Source organism: Oncorhynchus mykiss, chromosome 22, assembly GCF_013265735.2.
Source record: "Oncorhynchus mykiss isolate Arlee chromosome 22, USDA_OmykA_1.1, whole genome shotgun sequence".
In the NCBI taxonomy this organism is placed as follows: domain Eukaryota; kingdom Metazoa; phylum Chordata; class Actinopteri; order Salmoniformes; family Salmonidae; genus Oncorhynchus; species Oncorhynchus mykiss.
This window is the reverse complement of record NC_048586.1, coordinates 27187459-27209178: the sequence shown is the minus strand read 5'-3', so window position 1 is coordinate 27209178 and position 21720 is coordinate 27187459. Positions and strand designations below refer to the sequence as shown.

The window sequence follows — 21720 nt, the reverse complement described above, 5'->3', positions numbered from 1 at the left end:
TGCGTGTCCGTGTGGGGGGCTTCATAAGGGCCCAGGGAGGGTTGACCTCGGTGCGGGGCAGGGGGAGAAATGGTTTCCTCTCCCCTGATCTCTCCAGACTATTAAACCATGTTCCTCTCTTCCGCCCAGATGAGTGGAGGCGTGCTGCTGACCCACTCGACATGTGTGACTGCCTGACGCTGTGGAGGGAGCGCCACCACTTTCACCTCCTCGGGCTGCAGTAAAACAGCCATGACTCTCTATGGAACACTGCTGGAATGGATCATGAGGAAATGGGAATCCTATTATACAATATTTCCATCCACTTTTTCAAATGTTGAAAGTGGAGATAGCCTACAAATAATTAGATGGAAATCATAGTTCATCCACATGACCGCTGTAGCTTTATGAATGTGGTGGGAGATAGAACAGAAAGAATGCAAGACACACTAACCATACGGGGTTATTCAGAAAAATAACACCACAGTGAATAAAAAATTCTAATAGAAACTAAAGAAAAAGAAGAGGTAAATAAAGAGAGTAAAAGGGCGGAGGCAGATAAATGGAGCGTTCATATGGTAACTACCCCAGAGAGAGGTGGTCAGAGCTGGGCATGACTGAGCGTTCTGCCACCTCATCACTTAGACCCTGACTGGATGACCACCAAAACCTCGCCTTCTCCTGCCGCGCTCCCATAGCAACCAGGTTATGACTCAGGGTCTCCTCGGACCGATCCGCCACCCCATATCTTAGTCAGGTAGCTGCAGGCTTATTCAGCTAGAGTGCTGGATGCTCACTATTGGAATGACTTGTGAAATGATTCACTCACTAACTGACTAATTGTTAACTTACTGTTCACTGTTTCACTCTGTTCGAAAAGCTGAACACGTCCTCCAGTTCAGCAGGTGTTGCTCATAGCTCATCTGAACAACTTCTCAGACTTGTTTGCGGTTGCTAAGCAAAAGCATCCAAACAGAGGCCAAAGAAATGCCACACTGACACTGTAATACTAGAAGACATATAAATCTATGTGAAAGATACGGGTCATGTTCTGTTTGAACTTGAACACTATAGATAATGGATTATTTGGGGTCTGTCACCTCCATGCTGTGGTATGCAACTAATATGATGACGATGCTGTATTGATGTGGAGTTTGGATCAGTGGTCAGTCAGTGTTGGACCCTGTCCTAACCTTAACCATTATGAGCTGAACAGCAGAACAGGTGCTAGGGCTGTAATCTACACTTGGATAGGGGCCTTTAGATTCACATGGACGCCATATGTGGCTACCGCCAAGTGTTTTGGGAAAGGTAAGCCTTCCACCCAGTGGTCAAGTTCAGTAGTGTAGCCTACTGTCTCAGCTAGGTCACCTGTGATACAAGTCAGTATTAGACTTTGGGAGATGTCGTAGAAACCAGCCACTAGGACCAACAGTGAGTGTCTGCCTCACCATACGGTGTGCAAAAGGTTGCATGTTCAAATCCAATGATAGAATGTTGTTTTGAGATTTTTGTATTAAGCCTATCCCAAACCTCAACTCTTCGGCGTTAATGCCTACATTTTACCATAACCTTAAAAATGTGGATTTAATGCCTCTGGTGCATTAGAGGCCTGTTAGAAACCAGTGATAGAAAGTTGTTTTTGAGATTTTTGTTTTAAGCCTATCCCAAACCTTAACCCTTCGGAGTTAATGCCTAACCTTAAGATTTCAGCATTAATGCCAAAACTTAACCTTAAAACTATTTGAAATTTGGAACACCTTCGAAATTTGAGAAACATGAATGAACGTTTAATTCTGACGTGAGACTGCGGGAGCTTGTGACTGTCTAAGCCAATACACTACTGAAGAAAAAAAACGACTGTTTTCTCTCTCGCTCCAATCCAACAGTGTGCCACGGCTGACTATTTTGGAAAACATTGTACTTGGCACACCTGATACAGCATGTCATCATATTATCTGTACAGCCTCTTAACACTTTTGTACACATAGGAGGGGTCCTCTGCATGAACGCAGCAATTACGATACATATCTGCTTTCGACCTGACCTGTGCTTATAGCTTACTTTTTCATATTTATTCCATTCTCTTATAAACACTGATCTTGAAACTGGATTTGTCAATCCATATTCATTTATCCAGGAACACCTTTGAAATAAGACTACTAGAGGTAAGCGCTTATTCTAAATTTCTCTCTGACAGTTTACTCATCTGAAGAGCCAAGAGTCTGTCATTTTCAAGAACAGTCACAGCTATGGAACCTACTGCCATTTCTCCCAGGTACACTGGCCTGTTGTCTGTGAAAAGCTATGAAGCTGAAATGAATAATAAACTCGGGGGTTCATGAGTATCTGTAGCCACAGTGCAGATGACTGAGATGGAGGGAGGAAACATCATAAACATTTCACTCACTGTGTGCTATAGCTGTTATGGGTGTTCGGTTAACAGCCAGAATATGACATGTTGACGAAAACACCAGGGAAATATTGCTATGAAATCCCTCACTTTTAGATATTGTTTGAGGCAGAGAAAGAGATTACACACAATAAACTGGAAAAGTGCGCTGGAGGCTGTCCTGAATAAGGCACGGTTAAATTGAATTCAGAGGTTTTACTGAAAAGTAATTTGGGGTAATTTTGGGGTCAAACTTTAAGTTTGCTAAATAAAAGTTTCTTATCTAAAAGTTTTCATTCTGTTTTGATAATAAATGATGCATTCGAATGCCATTTAGATTAGTTTTTGTAATCTATTGCTGTTGGGTTGTAACAGTGTGTGTGTGTGTCTGAGTCAGGTTTTTTCTGAAGAATTTTTAATTTTGGTAGGTGTGACATTTATGGCTTAAAGAGCCAAATCCAGCCTCGTAAAGAGCTGCCGTCCCTTTTTTACAGCCTTATAAATACAGAGTAAATTTGTTTTTTTGTCTGACGCGAGATTAAAAAGTGAACAGAGGTGTTTTAAGGTGTCCATTTCATTCATTCCCGGCACCCTGCGGTCAGGATATAAACAGGATATAAACGTGTTTGATGTAGGTGTGAAACACTGCTGTTGCAGGATTAACATTCAGGGTTGGGTGGGAAACACTGCTGTTGCAGGATTAACATTCAGGGTTGGGTGGGAAACACTGCTGTTGCAGGATTAACATTCAGGGTTGGGTGGGAAACACTGCTGTTGCAGGATTAACATTCAGGGTTGTGTGGGAAACACTGCTGTTGCAGGATTAACGTTCAGGGTTGGGTGGGAAACACTGCTGTTGCAGGATTAACATTCAGGGTTGGGTGTGAAACACTGCTGTTGCAGGATTAACGTTCAGGGTTGGGTGGGAAACACTGCTGTTGCAGGATTAACATTCAGGGTTGGGTGGGAAACACTGCTGTTGCAGGATTAACATTCAGGGTTGGGTGGGAAACACTGCTGTTGCAGGATTAACATTTAGGATTGGGTGGGAAACACTGCTGTTGCAGGATTAACATTCAGGGTTGGGTGGGAAACACTGCTGTTGCAGGATTAACATTCAGGGTTGGGTGGGAAACACTGCTGTTGCAGGATTAACATTTAGGATTGGGTGGGAAACACTGCTGTTGCAGGATTAACATTCAGGGTTGGGTGGGAAACACTGCTGTTGCAGGATTAACATTCAGGGTTGTGTGGGAAACACTGCTGTTGCAGGATTAACGTTCAGGATTGGGTGGGAAACACTGCTGTTGCAGGATTAACATTCAGGGTTGGGTGTGAAACACTGCTGTTGCAGGATTAACATTCAGGGTTGGGTGGGAAACACTACTGTTGCAGGATTAACATTCAGGGTTGTGTGGGAAACACTGCTGTTGCAGGATTAACATTCAGGGTTGGGTGGGAAACACTGCTGTTGCAGGATTAACATTCAGGGTTGGGTGTGAAACACTGCTGTTGCAGGATTAACATTCAGGGTTGGGTGTGAAACACTGCTGTTGCAGGATTAACATTCAGGGTTGTGTGGGAAACACTGCTGTTGCAGGATTAACGTTCAGGGTTGTGTGGGAAACACTGCTGTTGTAGGATTAACGTTCAGGGTTGGGTGGGAAACACTGCTGTTGCAGGATTAACATTCAGGGTTGGGTGGGAAACACTGCTGTTGCAGGATTAACATTCAGGGTTGGGTGGGAAACACTGCTGTTGTAGGATTAACGTTCAGGGTTGGGTGGGAAACACTGCTGTTGCAGGATTAACGTTCAGGGTTGGGTGGGAAACACTGCTGTTGCAGGATTAACATTCAGGGTTGGGTGGGAAACACTACTGTTGCAGGATTAACATTCAGGGTTGGGTGGGAAACACTGCTGTTGCAGGATTAACATTCAGGGTTGGGTGGGAAACACTGCTGTTGCAGGATTAACATTCAGGGTTGGGTGGGAAACACTGCTGTTGCAGGATTAACATTCAGGGTTGGGTGGGAAACACTGCTGTTGTAGGATTAACGTTCAGGGTTGGGTGGGAAACACTGCTGTTGCAGGATTAACATTCAGGGTTGGGTGGGAAAACGTAAGCAGTCCATCTTTCAGCAAACTTTGGCGCTGAAAACTGAGATGGCAGATGTGGGTACTATACTCTAGTCTTGCTAGTCTTCTTGAAACATGTAGTCTACGTACACAAGGTATAGACCCCCTAAATTCAGCCTGGGTTACAAGAGCAGTGAAGTAAAGCTGAATCTGCCTTTCTCCCACTGATGGCAGTATAAAATAACTGGAGAGAAGAGGGAGGAGGGGTTCCCAGTAGCTGACTGAATCTAGTTCTGTCCTGTGTGCTCTTTGGGAGCAGTAGTCTTGGTGGTCTGAGACTCTGGTGGCCTGTGACTGATCTGACACCCACCCCCCCGAAGCCCACTTGGGTCCGGTTTGGCCCTGATCCAGCCATGAATCACTCCCCTAGGCTGTGTTACAGGAAGACCCAGAGAAACAGGCCTAAATCATACCTGTCCAAAACCCATGTGACAGGAAGCTAAGACCAACCAGAGAGGGAAAAGTCCAACTCGAAATGTAACTATTAAAGAAGGAGTTTTATATGAATGTTTTATACGAGCCTGTGGTTGCAGAGGGATCTGCTGTGTATACATACAGTACGTCCTTTGGACTTGAGTTAGGGAGCAGTGGATTTATTCATTCACAGGCCTTCTGTAAAACCTGAGGGAGTGAGGCTCAACATGAGTAACTCAGACACAGTTTATTTGGGAAATGAAGCATGTCATTGAATAACACAGTGTTATGTCCTATCAGGATCCTATAACAGTTCAGATATAAAACTAACAGTGTAAATCTCTCTGCTTAAGGCCACCCCTGCAGTAGCCTACTGGTCATGATGTGGGGTATATATATATATAAAATCCTGTGGTGATTCAGGCAATAGTGAGAATAGCTCTCTCTCTCTTCTTCCTCTTCCTCCTCTTCTCTTTAAGGAGACCGGTGGCGTCCGCGAAAAACATGATCTCCTCTTTGCTCTCAACCTCCCTCTGGAGGAACTGGAGACCAGCACTGTTGAAACCCAGAACATCCTGGAGCAGAAGAAGAGGTATAGTTTTATATGACTTGAGGATCATTAGCCTTTAGAGTACATTTTCTATATTTTCTGATTAAACTCACCCTGATCTCTCGGACTTTAGAAATGGTGTTGATTCTCAGCTCGTCTATGACGGTCAGCAGCATCTGGTTACTGGAGATCTGGCCAAAGTGGACTCTGGAGAGACAAGGACAAGCACAGTGAAGACTGACCCTGATAGTACTTTAGGCTCATCTACTCACACTTCAGGTACCTTAGAGACACCAGACACACACTTGTGTGAGGTTGTTTGCATATGTGAGAAACACACAAACTGAGTAACAAACACTTATGATTGGTGCGAGGTTGTTTGTTAGCATAACCGTAGTCTCAAGGAGTCATCCTTCCAAATCTCGTTGTGTTGACTCAACTATTGTAAGTCCGGAGAACTAAGAATTGGATTTTGCGATTGAAAGGAAGCGCTGGCTGTTAACGCTCACATTTTGTTGGCTCGGAGTAGAAATTATGTTTCCCTTCAGGAGAGGCATTTCCTTGTTTTCCCTATTTTCCTACCGTGTGTCAGACAAAGATTTATTAGCCTATGCAGTGTCATTTGTTTTATCTTATGGTAGCTAGCTTGTTGCAAGCCAGACAATTATTCAGAAACAGCACATCTTTTTGGAGCTGCACAAAATAGTTGATTGGCTTGATAAGTGGCAATGCGTCACTTGTTTAAATCTAAACTCCACCTCTTCCTGAGGAGAACTTCTCCAGGTTTTCACACTACTTGAGAAGCCTGGCATAAGAGGCTAGCATACCTGAGCAGGAAGAAGAGACAACGGCACACTAGCTCCACCTCCAGGCCGTCCTGGACATAGCAGTTGAAGAGAGACAGCAGGTCTGGAATGTAGGGGAATGGCAGGACCAGCAAAGACACCTCCAGCTCACTGGACCGGACCTTCTTTATTACGTCCAAGACGTAGCGAGACGGCTGCAAGAGAGGGAGGAGGATGTGGTTACGAAGTTAACGTGATAGTTCTGTTCCTCACTAATCTAGTACCCTGGGCTATGTATGTATTATGATCATTTCAGAAGGAATTAAAAACTTACAGAAACGTTTCCAAAGGCCACAAGGATAGGATTGGCCTTAGGTGGAGGCAACTGTTTTCCGGCTGACTGGCAGGCTATCTGATGCTCCTCCATTTTCCTGCTCTCTGATCTATACAGCTCCAGAGCCTCCATGACACGCTCAGCCTGAAGAGACACACACACCGGCCATTACAAACTACACACACACATACCTATCTGAACGCGCACACACACACACAACCTCTCCATCTCTGCAGTCTAGTTACTTGACATGGAGACTCACAGCTTTGACTGTCTCTATGGTTTTCTTCGCCGCTGGTGCTGCCTCTGCATCCTTGATCTCTCCTGGAACCTGTGAGACACACAAGACATCAGCGAGACTGAACGACACTGAGAAAATAAACATTTTCATTTCCACTGGTTTGAAATAAAGTCAGCACTTACCACAGGCTCATCCCCTTTGGCCATGCCCTCCTCAAACTCAGCCTCTCTCTCCTAAAGAAAAACATTTGAGAGAGGGTGAAAAAGTTCAAGATAAAACCTGATTGGTGTCCACTATCTCCCTTCCCTTTTACCCACAGACAGAGCATGTTTCTGGGGCACCACTACCCACCATCTCCCTCTCTTCCTCCAGGATGATGGGTTCTCTGGTCCTCTCCCAGAGCCTCAGGGACTTGTCGTGAGACGAGGACACAATGTGGTCCCCGTTAGGACTGATGGCCAGACACCAAACCTCCCGATGGTGACCCTGAGGATAGCACGTCACACACATGGGTCAGCGGTTAAAGGTCAACACTAGGGGTGGGGTCAAATCCATTTTCAATTTAGTCAATTAAGGAAGGGAAATGTAATTCCTCCAATGGGAAAGAAAGAGCATTTAGGTAATTGGTTATGTCACTTATCAATTTTCCCCAAAATTTTATCATGAACTCTAGGCCTCATCTCCATATGGGAAATGTAGCCAACAGCATGGGAGTGAATGTCACCTCTAAGGTCTGGATGTGCTCAAACTTGTCTGCGTCCCACTGTTTGATCTTCTTGTCCTTCCCCGCTGTGAAGAACAGATGGGTTTTGGGGACAAACTGAAGGAACATGACGCTGAGAAAAGAGAGAGAAAAAAGCAGACGAGAAATGGAGAAAAAAAAACAGCGACATGAAAGAGCAGATGGGGTGATGTCATCGGTCAGAGGCAGCTAACAAGGACAGTGTTTCTGAAACTGGAGATTAAATTAAATATTTTACTGGAAATGGGGAGAATGAAGCCAACATCTATTAAATTATATCATTCAAGACCGTTGGTCAAGCTTCCACACTGAGCCATTTACACTGACCATATGGCTGACAGCTTAGGATGAGGTGTTCTTGCAGTATATTCTATATTCATATTAATATATAAACTCAACAAAAAAAGAAAACGTACCCTTTTCAGAACCCTTTCTTTCAAAGATAATTTGTTAAAATCCAAATAACTTCACAGATCTTCATTGTAAAAGGGTTTAAACACTGTTTCCTGTTCAATGAACCATAAACAATTAATGAACATACATGTGGAACGGTCGTTAAGGCACTAACAGCTTACAGACAGTAGGCAATTAAGGTCACAGTTATAAAAACTTAGGACACGAAAGAGGCCTTTCTACAGACTCTGAAAAACACCAAAAGAAAGATGCCCAGGGTCCCTGCTCATCTGCGTGAATGTGCCTTAGGCATGCTTCAAGGAGGCATGAGGACTGCAGATGTGGCCAGGGCAATAAATTGCAACGTCCGTACTGTGAGACGCCTAAGACAGAGCTACAGGGAGACCGGACGGACAGCCGATCGTCCTCGCAGTGGCAGACCACGTGTAACACCGGCACAGGATCGGTACATCTGAGCATCACACCTGCGGGACAGGTACAGAATGGCAACAACAACTGCCCGAGTTACACCAGGAACGCACAATCCCTCCACCTGTGCTCAGACTGTCCCCAATAGGCTGAGAGAGGCTGGACTGAGGGTTTGTAGGCATGTTGTAGGGCAGGTCCTCACTAGACATCACCGGCAACAACGTCGCCGAAGGGCAAAAAAAACACAGTCGCTGGACCAGACAGGACTGGCAAAAAGTGCTCTTCACTGACGCAAGACAGGAATGTCAGTGTTCTGCCATGGCTAGCGAAGAGCCCGGATCTCAATCCCATTGAGCACGTCTGGGACCTTTTGGATCGGAGGGTGAGGGCTAGGGCCATTCCCTAACTGAAATATCCGGGAACTTGAAGGTGCCTTGGTGATAGAGTGGGGTAACATCTCACAGCAAGAACTGGCAAATCTGGTGCAGTCCATGAGGAGGAGTTGCACTGCAGTACTTAATGCAGCTGGTGGCCACAACAGATACTGACAGTTACTTTTGATTTTGATCCCCCCCCTTTGTTCAGGGAGACATTATTCCATTTATGTTAATCACATGTCTGTGGAACTTGTTCAGTTTATGTCTCAGTTGTTGAATTTTGTGATGTTCATACAAATATTTAAACATATTAAGTTTGCTGAAAATAAACAAAGTTGACAGTGAGAGGATGTTTCTTTTTACAGTGTCTTGCGAAAGTATTCGGCCCCCTTGAACTTTGCGACCTTTTGCCACATTTCAGGCTTCAAACAAAGATATAAAACTGTATTTTTTTGTGAAGAATCAACAACAAGTGGGACACAATCATGAAGTGGAACGACATTTATTGGATATTTCAAACTTTTTTAACAAATCAAAAACTGAAAAATTGGACGTGCAAAATTATTCAGCCCCTTTACTTTCAGTGCAGCAAACTCTCTCCAGAAGTTCAGTGAGGATCTCTGAATGATCCAATGTTGACCTAAATGACTAATGATGATAAATACAATCCACCTGTGTGTAATCAAGTCTCCGTATAAATGCACCTGCACTGTGATAGTCTCAGAGGTCCGTTAAAAGAGCAGAGAGCATCATGAAGAACAAGGAACACACCAGGCAGGTCCGAGATACTGTTGTGAAGAAGTTTAAAGCCGGATTTGGATACAAAAATATTTCCCAAGCTTTAAACATCCCAAGGAGCACTGCGCAAGCGATAATATTGAAATGGAAGGAGTATCAGACCACTGCAAATCTACCAAGACCTGGCCGTCCCTCTAAACTTTCAGCTCATACAAGGAGAAGACTGATCAGAGATGCAGCCAAGAGGCTCATGATCACTCTGGATGAACTGCAGAGATCTACAGCTGAGGTGGGAGACTCTGTCCATAGGACAACAATCAGTCGTATATTGCACAAATCTGGCCTTTATGGAAGAGTGGCAAGAAGAAAGCCATTTCTTAAAGATATCCATAAAAAGTGTTGTTTAAAGTTTGCCACAAGCCACCTGGGAGACACACCAAACATGTGGAAGAAGGTGCTCTGGTCAGATGAAACCAAAATTGAACTTTTTGGCAACAATGCAAAACGTTATGTTTGGCGTAAAAGCAACACAGCTGAACACACCATCCCCACTGTCAAACATGGTGGTGGCAGCATCATGGTTTGGGCCTGCTTTTCTTCAGCAGGGACAGGGAAGATGGTTAAAATTGATGGGAAGATGGATGGAGCCAAATACAGGACCATTCTGGAAGAAAACCTGATGGAGTCTGCAAAAGACCTGAGACTGGGACGGAGATTTGTCTTCCAACAAGACAATGATCCAAAACATAAAGCAAAATCTACAATGGAATGGTTCAGAAATAAACATATCCAGGTGTTAGAATGGCCAAGTCAAAGTCCAGACCTGAATCCAATCGAGAATCTGTGGAAAGAACTGAAAACTGCTGTTCACAAATGCTCTCCATCCAACCTCACTGAGCTCGAGCTATTTTGCAAGGAGGAATGGGAAAAAATTTCAGTCTCTCGATGTGCAAAACTGATAGAGACATACCCCAAGCAACTTACAGCTGTAATCGAAGCAAAAGGTGGCGCTACAAAGTATTAACTTAAGGGGGCTGAATAATTTTGCACGCCCAATTTTTCAGTTTTTGATTTGTTAAAAAAGTTTTAAATATCCAATAAATGTCGTTCCACTTCATGATTGTGTCCCACTTGTTGTTGATTCTTCACAAAAAAAATACAGTTTTATATCTTTATGTTTGAAGCCTGAAATGTGGCAAAAGGTCGCAAAGTTCAAGGGGGCCGAATACTTTCGCAAGGCACTGTACCTGGGTTTAATACATACACATATACAGTTGAAGTCGGGAGTTATTAAAACAAATTTTTCAACCACTCCACGAATTTATTGTTCACAAACTATAGTTTTGGCAAGTCCGTTAGGACAAGTGCATGACAAGTCATTTTTACAACAGTTGTTTACAGACAGATTATTTCATTGTATGACAATTCCAGTGGGTCGGAAGCTTACATACACGAAGTTGACTGTGCCTTTAAACAGCTTGGAAAGTTCCAGAAATTATGTAATGGCTTTAGAAGCTTCTGATAGGCTAATTGACATAATTTGAGTCAATTGGAGGTGTACCTGTGGATGTATTTCAAGGCCTACCTTCAAACTCAGTGCCTCTCTGCTTGACATCATGGGAAAACCAAAAGAAATCAGCCTAGACCTCAGAAAAAACATTGTAGACCACCACAAGTCTGGTTCATCCTTGGGAGCAATTTCCAAATGCCCGAAGGTACCACGTTCATCTGTACAAACAATAGTAGGCAAGTATAAACACTATGGGACCACTCAGCCATCATACTGCTCAGGAAGGAGACGTGTTCTGCCTCCTAGAGATGAACGTTCTTTGGTGCGAAAAGTGCAAATCAATCCCAGAACAACAGCAAAGGACCATGTGAAGATGCTGGAGGAAACAAGTACAAAAGTATCTATAGTATCCACAGTAAAACAAGTCCTATATCGACATAACTTGAAAGACCACTGAGCAAGGAAGAAGCCACTGCTCAAAAACCGCCATAAAAAAGCCAGACTATGGTTTGCAACTGTACATGGGGACAAAGATCGTACTTTTTGGAGAAATGTCCTCTGGTCTGATGAAACAAAAACAGAACTGTTCAGGCATAATGACCATCGTTATGTTTGGAGGAAAAAGGGAGAGGATTGCAAGCAGAAGAAAACCATCCCAACTGTGAAGCACGGGGGTGGCAGCATCATGTTGTGGGGTCCTTTGCTGCAGGAGGGACTGGTGCACTTCACAAAATATATGGCATCATGAGGATGGAAAATCACGTGGATATATTGAAGCAACATCTCAAGACATCAGTCAGGAAGTTAAAGCTTGGTCGCAAATGGGTCTTCCAAATGGACAATGACCCCAAGCATACTTTCAAAGTTGTGACAAAATGGCTTAAGGACAACAAAGTCAAGGTATTGGAGTGGCCATCACAAAGCCCTGCCCTCAATCCTATATAACATTTCTGGGGAGAACTGAAAAAGCGTGTGTGAGCAAGGAGGCCTACAAACCTGACTCAGTTACACCAGCTCTGTCAGGAGGAATGGGCCAAAAATCACCCAACTTATTGTGGGAAGCTTGAGGAAGGCTACCCAAAACATTTGACCCAAATTCAACAATTTAAAGGCAATGCTACCAAATACTAATTGAGTGTATGTAAACTTCTGACTCACTGGGGATGTGATAAAAGAAATAAAATCTGAAATAAATCATTCGCTACTATTATTCTGATATTTCACATTCTTAAAATATAGTGGTGATCCTAACTGACCTAAGACAGGGAATTTTTACTACGATTAAATGTCAGGAATTGTGAAAAACTGAGTTTAAAAGTATTTGGCTAAGGTGTATGTAATCTTCCGACTTCAACTGTGTGTGTGTGTGTGTGTGTGTGTATAATATATATATATACACACATACATAACATACATATACACACACACACACACACACACACAGGCAAGAAAAAGTATGTGAACCCTTTGGAATTACCTGGATTTCTGCATAAATTGTTCCTAAAATTTGACCTGATCATCTAAATCACAACAATAGACAAACACAGTCTGCTTAAACTAATAACACACAAACAATACGTTTTCATGTTTTTATTGACCACACCGCGTAAACATTCTTAGTGCAGGGTGGGAAAAATATGTGAACCCTTGGATTTAATAACTGGTGTGCCCTCCTTTTACAGCAATAACCTCAACCAAACATTTTCTGTAGTTGCGTATCAGATCTGCACAATGGTCAGGAGGACCATTCTACTTTACAAAATTGTTTCAGTTCAGCAATATTCTTGGGATGTCTGGTGTGAACCGCTCGAGGTCATGCCACAGCATTCAATCGGGTTGAGGTCAGAACTTTGACTGGGCAACTCCAGAAGGTGTATTTTCTTCTGTTGAAGCCATTCTGTTGTTGATTTACTTCTGTGTTTTGGGTCGGTGTCCTGTTGCATCACCCAACTTCTGTTGAGCTTCAATTGGCAGACAGATCGCCTTACATTCTCCGGCAAAATGTCTTGATAAACATGGGAATTCACTTTTCCGTCAATGATACCAAGCTGTTCAGGCCCTGAGGCATCAAAGCAGCCCCAAACCATGATGCTCCCTCCACCATATTTTACAGTTGGGATGAGGTTTGGATGTTGGTGTGCTGAGCCTTTTTTTCTCCACACAGTGTTGTGTGTTCCTTCCAAACAATTCAACTGTAGATTCATCCTTCAACAGAATATTTTGCCAGTAGTGCTGTGGAACATCCAGGTGCTCTTTTGCGAACTTCAGATGTGCAGCAATGTTTTTTTGGACAGCAGTGGCTTCTTCTATGGTGTTCTCCCATGAACACCCTTCATGTTTAGTGTTTTACGTATCGTAGACTGGTCAACAAAGATGTTAGCATGTTCTAGAGATTTCTGTAAATCTTTAGCTGACACTCTAGGATTCTTCTTAACCTCATTGAGCATTCTGCGCTGTGCTCTTGCAGTCATCTTTGCAGGATGGCCACTCCTAGGGAGAGTAGCAACAGTGCTGAACTTTCTCAATGTATCTTACCGTGGACTGATGAACATCAAGGGTTTTAGAGATACTTTTGTAACCCTTTCCAGCTTTATGCAAGTCAACAATTCTTTATCTTAGGTCTTCTGAGATCTCTTTTGTTCAAGACATGGTTCACATCAGGCAATGCTTCACGTGAATAGCAAACTCAGATTTTATATTGCAGGGCAGCTCTAACCAACATCTCAAATCTCATCTCACTGATTTGACTCCAGGTTAGTTGACTCCTGACTCTAATTAGCTTTTGAAGAAGTCATTAGCCTAGAGGTTCACATACTTTTCCCAACCTACACTGAGAATGTTTAAATGATGTATTCAATATAGACAAGAAAAATACAATCATTGGTGTGGTGTTTGTTGAAGCACACTGTGTTTGTCTATTGTTGTGACTTAAATTTTTAACAAATTTATGTAGAAATCCAGGTAACTCCAAAGGGTTCACATACTTTTTCTTGCAACTGTGTGTATATATAATATATGTTGTATTTTTTCTGTACCTGTCATCGTGGGCAAACATAGATCTGTGACAGTCCCCAAAGTCCAGACCCCAGATCTTGACGTTTCTGTCTGCAGAGCCAGTTGCTATCAAGGCACTGTCCTGGGAGATGGACAAGTAACATTCAGAGTCAAGACAGATTGAAAACATACACGCAGCAACTTTAACCAACACACACTCAAGTATGCACATTCCATTTTCATCTACTGTCACTCATTACATTCGTTTTTCGTTTAGTTTGGGGTTGCTAGGATGAGTACCGGTACTCACATGAGAGATGTCCAGGCAGAGCACAGGCAGCTTGTGTCCATACAGAGATAAGAAGAACTTGAGTGTGTCTGTGTAGAAGACCTTGACGGTGCAGTCCAGCAGGGAGACAGCCAACAGTCTCTGGTCAGGAGAATATTTCACACACAACACATCCTCATCCAGCTGCAGTGTACGCACGTGTTTCACCGTCAGCCTCCTGCAACACACACACACACACAATTAGAGCAGAGTAAACAGAAACTCCAGTCAAGTGCTCACTTGATAAAAGCTCACTTGAATAACTGGGCATAAAACTAGTTGCCTCTAGTATGAAACTGCATTCTAAGTGTTATTGACACTATGTGAAACACAAGGAATAAAGCTTGGCTTACTTCTGTGCAGCGTCTTCGTCCTTAATTAGCTCAAACTCCCAGAACTTCACCGTCTTGTCAGCCCCGCCAGTCACTATCCCCCTCTGAGGAAATCACATAATTACAGTCAGAGCAAATGGGAATGTTTTTTATTTTATTTTTTTAAATACTATTTTATGGGCTTTTGTCTACAGATAAGGGGCCTATGGAGTTGTACACTACATGTATTGTGGATGATGTTGAACATGGACAGAAAGAGGCAGATACAGACAGTACCTGATCAGGAGACAGACAGAGGGACCACAGAGCTCCGTTATGGGCGTCGACAGTCTCCAGGAGGGTACCTGATGCCAGGTCAAAGATCTGAATCTTACCACTCTGATAGAGAGAAGGTTAGCCTGGGTTACACACAATAGATTAATACTGGATAATACACTTATACAGTAGTTTGGTGTACGTTAGTGTGTGCATGCGTGTTACCTTGGTCCCTAGGATGATCTGCCTGTCTCCAGGGACAAACAGGGAGCAGAGGGCGTAGTCACACGCCATGGTGCGAATCACCTGCAGGGTAGACCTGTGACGGGGTAGAGACTTCCCGTTAGACACCCAATCAGAATGTAGAAAACTACTCATAATACAGTATGTGTCTAGGAGTCATAACATGTGTCACTTTAAAAGATGCTGGAAAGCCAGCTTAGTGAACTAGATTTAACTTGTACAGTGAAACCACACGGTCACATCAGTCCTGTGTGACCTGACTTTCCCACCTGTTCCAGACTTTGACGGTGTCCCCAGAGGCGGAGAGGACAGCGATGTTGTCTGAGCTGAAGGCCAGCGTGCGGGCATCGGTGCGGTGGCCTCCCAGGGTGAGCCGAGAGGTCTTAATGCCTGTGGGATTCTTGTCAGACGTCTTGAGGCTGTAGGTCTCCACGGTGTTGTTCTGGAGCAGCATGGCTACCTTCAACTCCCCACCCGCACACATCAGGCAGTCCACCCATCTGGGATATACATGACACTAAATGTTGGTTGGTTGATTGATTGAGTGTGTGAGAGAGTGCACGTGTGTGTGTTGCTGTGTACCTGATATTGGCGGAGGCCTTGATGTTGGTTAGTCTCACAATCTCATTTGCCAGTTTCCTCTCCACCACAGGCTCTGGGGCGTCCTCTGCATGCTGTGCATCCCTACACCAGAGGGCAGCAGCACCTCATCTTTACATTTCACCAATTTCATCAACATAACTGTATTTATAAACATGTTCTTATTTCAAATCATCTCTGAAGGCTTTGCAGTATCGGCCCAACTTGGGCTATCTGCAGACTGGTCCCTGCCGTGGCTGAGGTGACAGTGTGATCTCTACTGTGTGCAACATACCTGGCCTTCTTCTTGGCTCTCTTCAGCTTCTTGGCCATCACCCTCTCCACCTCGTCCTCCGGCAGCACACTGAACACCTCCAGCACTGTGTCTGAGCCCTGAGAGAGAAGGATGTGGAAAAGGAGGAAAGAATACACATTACATTAGTGATCTGAGAAATGTATGACAATAAATCAATATTACTGGAGGGTAAGTAAGACTGTACCAACATTAAAAAGGTCAATACTTACATGGCACGCCAGGACCTTGGCCTTGGCATCGGTAGTCATGGAGACTACCCTGTCCCTGGCCTCTCTCAGCAAAGAGCCAGCTTTCTTACAACTCAGGATCCTCTGTGTGAGAGAGAGAGCGAGAGAGAGAGGGGGCGAGGGAAAGAGGGCAAGAGGGAAAAGTATGAAACACATACAGATTTCAGATACACATGTATTAGACAGCAACGATAACTAACAAACTTCCGTACTTGACAGTGTTCCGTGCACGTGACCAAAAAATGTATATACTTACAGGTCAACTGTAATATGAATACCATTGTAAGGCACAATTTCTCCTCTTACCAGCCAAATCAATGACGCGACCTTCATGCTGCCCATCTCTGCATGATTGAAGAAGGCAATGGAGCTCCGTCAGATCTTTTTAAAAATGGCGGGTGGGGAAGTGAAGGCTACTGAGTAATAGTGAAAGGGGGAGATATGTCGTATGCGGAAATGGCGTTTTTCACCCGATTTGTCCAACTGACCACCTCTAAAATTGTTATAAAACACTATAAAGAGTTTATATAATGTGTCATCACATACCTATTTGAAGGTTTATGTCGAATTTGAGGGCTTTTAGGGCGACACTAAAGTTATCTTCAGATGAAAACAGCAGCTGTCACGGCTTTTGAGTCATGATGGCTTGCAGTGATGACGCAAACAATACTGCATTCAGTTGACTACAATTGACTAGGTATCCATTCCCCTTTGCTTGTCCCTTACACTTTCTTGTTTTGTTTTATCTGCGAGAGAAGTGCTCCCCCTGGTGGAAAGGCTGTACGGCACACGTGTTTTGCCCTGTAGTGGATCATGGTCTGTCCTACCTCCTCAGGGCTCTCGTCCACAACTTCCTCCTCCTCATCATCATCATCATCAAGTAGGCTTTTTCCTTTCTTCTCCTTTGGTTCACCAGCCTCTCTGCCCTGAACGACGGACAAACCAAGAGAGAGTGAAGGACTCAACTAGCCTTTTATTCAGATAAGATATTTTAGACCTTTTTATTATTGTCCAAAATATGTAGTTATGTGTGTAGAAGGCTTATTGTAGCTCCTCTGTGCTTACCTCTTGTAGGTAGTTGATGTCCCAGGCCCGGAGCTCACTGTCGGCTGAGCCTGTTATTAATCTACTCTCTTGGTTCAGCAGTGCCATGCCCCAGACCTGACAAACACACAACCAAGGTGATCCAATCAGATAAGTGTCTCTCAGAAATGACTAACTAATCAGACAAGAGATCCAATCACCTCTTAGTACACCATACAATGTCAACAACACATGTGACAATCAAATGTTAAGATAGGCAGGAGCACTCACCTCACTGCGATGTCCCAGCATGGTCTTAAAGCAGTGCTGAGTGTCCAGGTCCCACCACTTTACAAAGCTGTCCTTGGAGCTGGAGAAAACAACAGAAAGATCATTCAGACATCAGGGGGGGATGTAACTTTCCCTAGCTGGTATCCAACCTGCGCTCCTCGTCTTTCAACGCCAGAACACTAAAGGCGTCCGAATGCTTCCCAAAACACTTCAAGCATATATTCTGACATTTTGTGAAGTTGTTAGTTTTGGTCTCCGGCAAGGGTTTTTTCAGCTGTTTGTGCAAACAACATTTTTTCTAGATGCAAGACAAAGTCGGTAGCCGAAGGCTACGCCCTTTCGTTGGTAATTGGTCAACAGTAGGGATTCTTCAATAAAGTGTTCTCGTGCACATTTTTAAACTTGAGAAATACTGCACCAAACAAAACACCTTGGTTAGATGTACAATTAAGCGACTAAGATCTCCTCTGCAAAAACATGAATTAATGACAGATCTTCTTTGTTGAGGAAGTGTATACTGGCTACGGCATCTAAAAAAATAAAATTGAGCGGCGGTCTTTTAAAGGTCATGAACAGTCAAAATCTTTTTTTTCATTCAATTTGAAGATATTTGAAGGAGACCTAACCAAAGTATGAAACATGACTTGCTTCTACATTGATAAAGTTTGATCATAAAGTTACTGGTCCCCTCCCCCCATGTCCAAAACTTGGAATCATTATTAAGGGGACAAGGTGACATCACCTTAACTCTCATTTTAATACACCAATGGTAACATGATATTCAATCAGCATGGAACAAAAGGGGGGGGGGGTCATTCACAACTCTGAAGCAGTTGTCATGTCAACACATCCATCAGCGCTGCTATGAACCGTATTACAAGAGACACACCAAATGGGAGATGTATATAAAAAGTGATTATCATTGACACAATTTCAATGTTGTTTGAGTTGCTTTATGTATCACCAAATTAACTTGAGATGATTTTACTGCAACACTGCATCCAAGTTCCTCGACTTAGGCGTTTCAAAGAGCTGTCAGTCAAGGCGAGCTCATGAATATAAGCTCCCTGCCCAATCAGCCTGTATTTTCAAACTTCCTGGTAGTTAGCCATGGGAGAAAAAGTACTTTTCAGAATGACTGTTAAACACCTTTAAGGGAGTATGCCGACGCCTTAACAGTACCAAGGGCCAAGACAGAAAGTCAGAGCCCTACATATGAGTGATGTACTACCTGGTGACCAGAAGGTTCTTGTCTTTGAGGAACAGGGCCTGTGTGACAGCGTCTTTGTGTCCTTTCAGTCGGTACAGACCACACTCGTTGATCACATCCCACACAATCACATCCGTGTCCTGAAAGGAAGAGATAATAATAGGCATATTACTAACCATATTTTAAATGCAAACGCCTTAGCTTGACTATGACGTCAGGACAGTGGACATCCCTGGGGACCTTGCCATCTCTATGGCAGCATAGTTCTGTTCTTACCCTGGATCCGGTCACCAGCCGAGAACCGAGAGTGTCGTAGCGGATCACAGTGACTGCGGACTTGTGCCCGTTGAAGGACACGTTGCTCTCGCCGTTCAATAGGCTGAAGATGCGCACAGCCCCGTCCTCGTAACCCACGGCAACATAGATGCCATCAGGGGAGGGGCAGAGGTAAGTCACCTCGTGCTTGTTCCCCTTGAGAATAAGAACCTGGGACAGAGGAGAGGACAGTTTCAAAGGAAGACATCTGACCTAATATGTCATCTCTCACTATGATGAAATACTGGTGATATATACAGTTACAACTTGGTATCACTAGCCAAGTCATCTTATTTGAGTTATCGACAGCCATGGGTTAGGACATTTCAGACCCAATTATAAGAGCACAGTCAGCAATGATGACCCTGATTTCGGCTATGACAGCAGCAGTAGCCTACTGACAAACCCACTGAGTCAACCCTACATGAATAGATCATCCCAAGTCTCTCACCTTCTCTGCTTTACGCACGTCCCATATGAAGACATGCTCGCAGGCAGCCACAGCCACAAAGCGTCCTCTCTCCCCTCCTCGCATGGTGACAAAGGCGATGTTGGCCTTCTGGCTCCCAATTACTCCGAACACGGCGCTGGCAGCATAGCGCAGGTACTGCTTGGTCAACCCCATGGTCGCAAGATCAGGGCAATATCACAGGCTAGGGAGGATGAGACAGTGATGATGAATATCATATGATGACGGATTGGAGAACAGACAAGGAATGACAACTGGAGCATCAGCTAGCCCTTCTGACTTCAATGCATTACAGAAGGGCAAGTGCATCAGCATTATGTAGGCTAAACGGTGAAACAAGTGTACAATGTGCATTATAGCAAGCCTGGGTGCCAATCTGTTTCTGGCCCTTGCTAAAAACTCCTTATGGAATTGTCCTGCTTGGCTTGACAAGTAGTAACGTTAGGCAAGAGCACAAACAGATCTGGGACCAGGCTACATTATAGCTACAAAACAATGTATACAACAGTTACTAGTAGTACTGTAATAGCTAGCTAGCTAAGTCAATTCTGACAACTACATTTGTTAGAAGACTTGGTGAGATCCAGTGACCATGTGAGACCATAGCCAAGGACAGAAAAGGAGTAACGTTACCGTTAGGCAAGAGCACACACAGATCTGGGACCGGGCTACGTTATAGCTACATCATACAAAACAATGTATACAACAGTTACTTGTACTACTGTAATAACTAGCTAAGTCAATTCTGAGAACTGCATTTGTTCGAAGACTTAGTGAGATCCAGTGACCATAGCCAAGTTCCGCTGCACTAGCTGGCTAGCTATGTCGCTAGCTTTAACGTTAGGCCCACGTGGTGTTCCACAGCATCGCAAATAAACCAACTAAATTACACAGTAAAACAAGCAAAACATGTTTTGAGACTGATTTGATAACCGTTTCGTTTACACATTTATGATGTATACTTTTTCCCAATTGTTTATCTTACTTGAATAATGTTACTAATTCCCAGATAGAGACATCCAGTCAGTGATGTTTTCTGACTTCTTGGCACACGAGGAAGACCCTACTAATCAAACACAGTTGGTCGAACACAAACACATAAGCACACATGGATGTCTCTCAAATTTCAGAAAGGCAGATACGACAATGCGTATATTAAAAACATGTGTTACCTGAGTATTGTACTTATGGTTGTTTTGCAATATATGAAACTAACGATCAATCACATGGACTTTTATATGTATCCATTACTTTAGTCTGTATAATGGGTATTGTGTTGTTGATTTACAGAAAATATCTCCTCAGCCATATATTTGACCATATCTAAATGCCCAAATTTACCGACAATATATAAAACTCTCGAGGATTTACATACAATTCCAACCGCTCCTCTGAGTGGCGTTGGCCTATGCGTATTACACAAATGTTGTGATTTATCGTGACCCTAACCATTATTCCGTAATATTTTTGTTGTGTGTGTGTCTTCTACGGAGGGATAGGTGTGTTATTTGTCGTGATCAAAGATTTAATTTCATATTGACAAGATAGTCGAGTGACCACTCTAACAATGGAAATACATGTCCTCAAATATGGAAGACAGGCGGGAGGAGGCGAGATCAGGTGGGACCATTCTAGCAAGACAGTACAGTATGAAGCAATATTTGGTTTGGGGTCCTCTCACCTCGAGGTAAAACATTTCAGTGGCCCCCCTCGTGACGGTGGTGAGAAAAGTTTTAAAGTAAATTTCCTAAAATTCTACACATTTTGCCTTGGGGCATAGAGAAAATGTTGCAGTTTTAAAGGCCCAGTGTAATCAGAAACGTGATGTTCCTGTTTTTATATTTCCACACTATGAGGTTGGAATAAAACTATGAAATTGTGAATATTATGTTTAGTGTAAGAGCTGTTTGAAATTTCAGCCTGTTGGTGGGATGGATTATTGGGCTTCCATAGAGTTCATAGCACGTTTTCTACAATTCTACACATTTTGCCATGGGGCGGAGAAAAAAAATAGCAGGTACAGATAATTTCCTACAACATCTGTAGCCATGAAATGCTTTGAACACATCAACACCATCATCCCAGACACCCTGGGCCCACTCCTACTCACATCCTG

At 43.6% G+C, this 21720-nt stretch overlaps 1 protein-coding gene across 2 annotated transcripts; it reads right to left on the bottom strand.

The window, feature by feature from the left end:
• Nucleotides 1-5155: 5155 nt before the first annotated feature.
• wdr3 (WD repeat domain 3) lies at nucleotides 5156-20670 on the bottom strand. 2 transcript variants are annotated; one of them, XM_021579374.2, is made up of 24 exons: nucleotides 20590-20670; nucleotides 19587-19788; nucleotides 19097-19306; nucleotides 18842-18960; nucleotides 17611-17689; nucleotides 17362-17457; nucleotides 17124-17222; nucleotides 16279-16380; nucleotides 16049-16146; nucleotides 15757-15858; nucleotides 15444-15674; nucleotides 15157-15250; nucleotides 14953-15054; nucleotides 14698-14780; nucleotides 14327-14522; nucleotides 14058-14158; nucleotides 7558-7669; nucleotides 7185-7319; nucleotides 7016-7066; nucleotides 6855-6923; nucleotides 6593-6736; nucleotides 6301-6473; nucleotides 5587-5680; nucleotides 5156-5498 (listed from the first exon to the last, which is right to left on the bottom strand). In XM_021579374.2, the coding sequence occupies exons 2-24, from the start codon at nucleotides 19758-19760 to the stop codon at nucleotides 5343-5345; spliced, it is 2820 nt and encodes a 939-aa protein (XP_021435049.2). In that variant the 5' UTR covers nucleotides 19761-19788; nucleotides 20590-20670; the 3' UTR covers nucleotides 5156-5342. The 2 variants fall into 2 exon arrangements, with proteins under 2 accessions (XP_021435049.2, XP_036814914.1); XM_036959019.1 differs by lacking the exon at nucleotides 20590-20670 and adding an exon at nucleotides 20238-20379.
• Nucleotides 20671-21720: the final 1050 nt, after the last annotated feature.

What these genes read in the sequence shown, in the direction of transcription:
- wdr3 (XM_021579374.2), bottom strand. Translation starts at nt 19,760, where the DNA reads ATGGGGTTGACCAAGCAGTACCTGCGCTATGCTGCCAGCGCCGTGTTC. An exon ending in ACGTGCGTAAAGCAGAGAAG is followed by an intron (nt 19,307 to 19,586) that starts GTGAGAGACTTG and finishes CCTCTGTCCCAG; the next exon opens with GTTCTTATTCTCAAGGGGAA. An exon ending in TGTCTCTTCTTCCTGCTCAG is followed by an intron (nt 5,681 to 6,300) that starts GTATGCTAGCCT and finishes TTGTCTCTCCAG; the next exon opens with AGTCCACTTTGGCCAGATCT.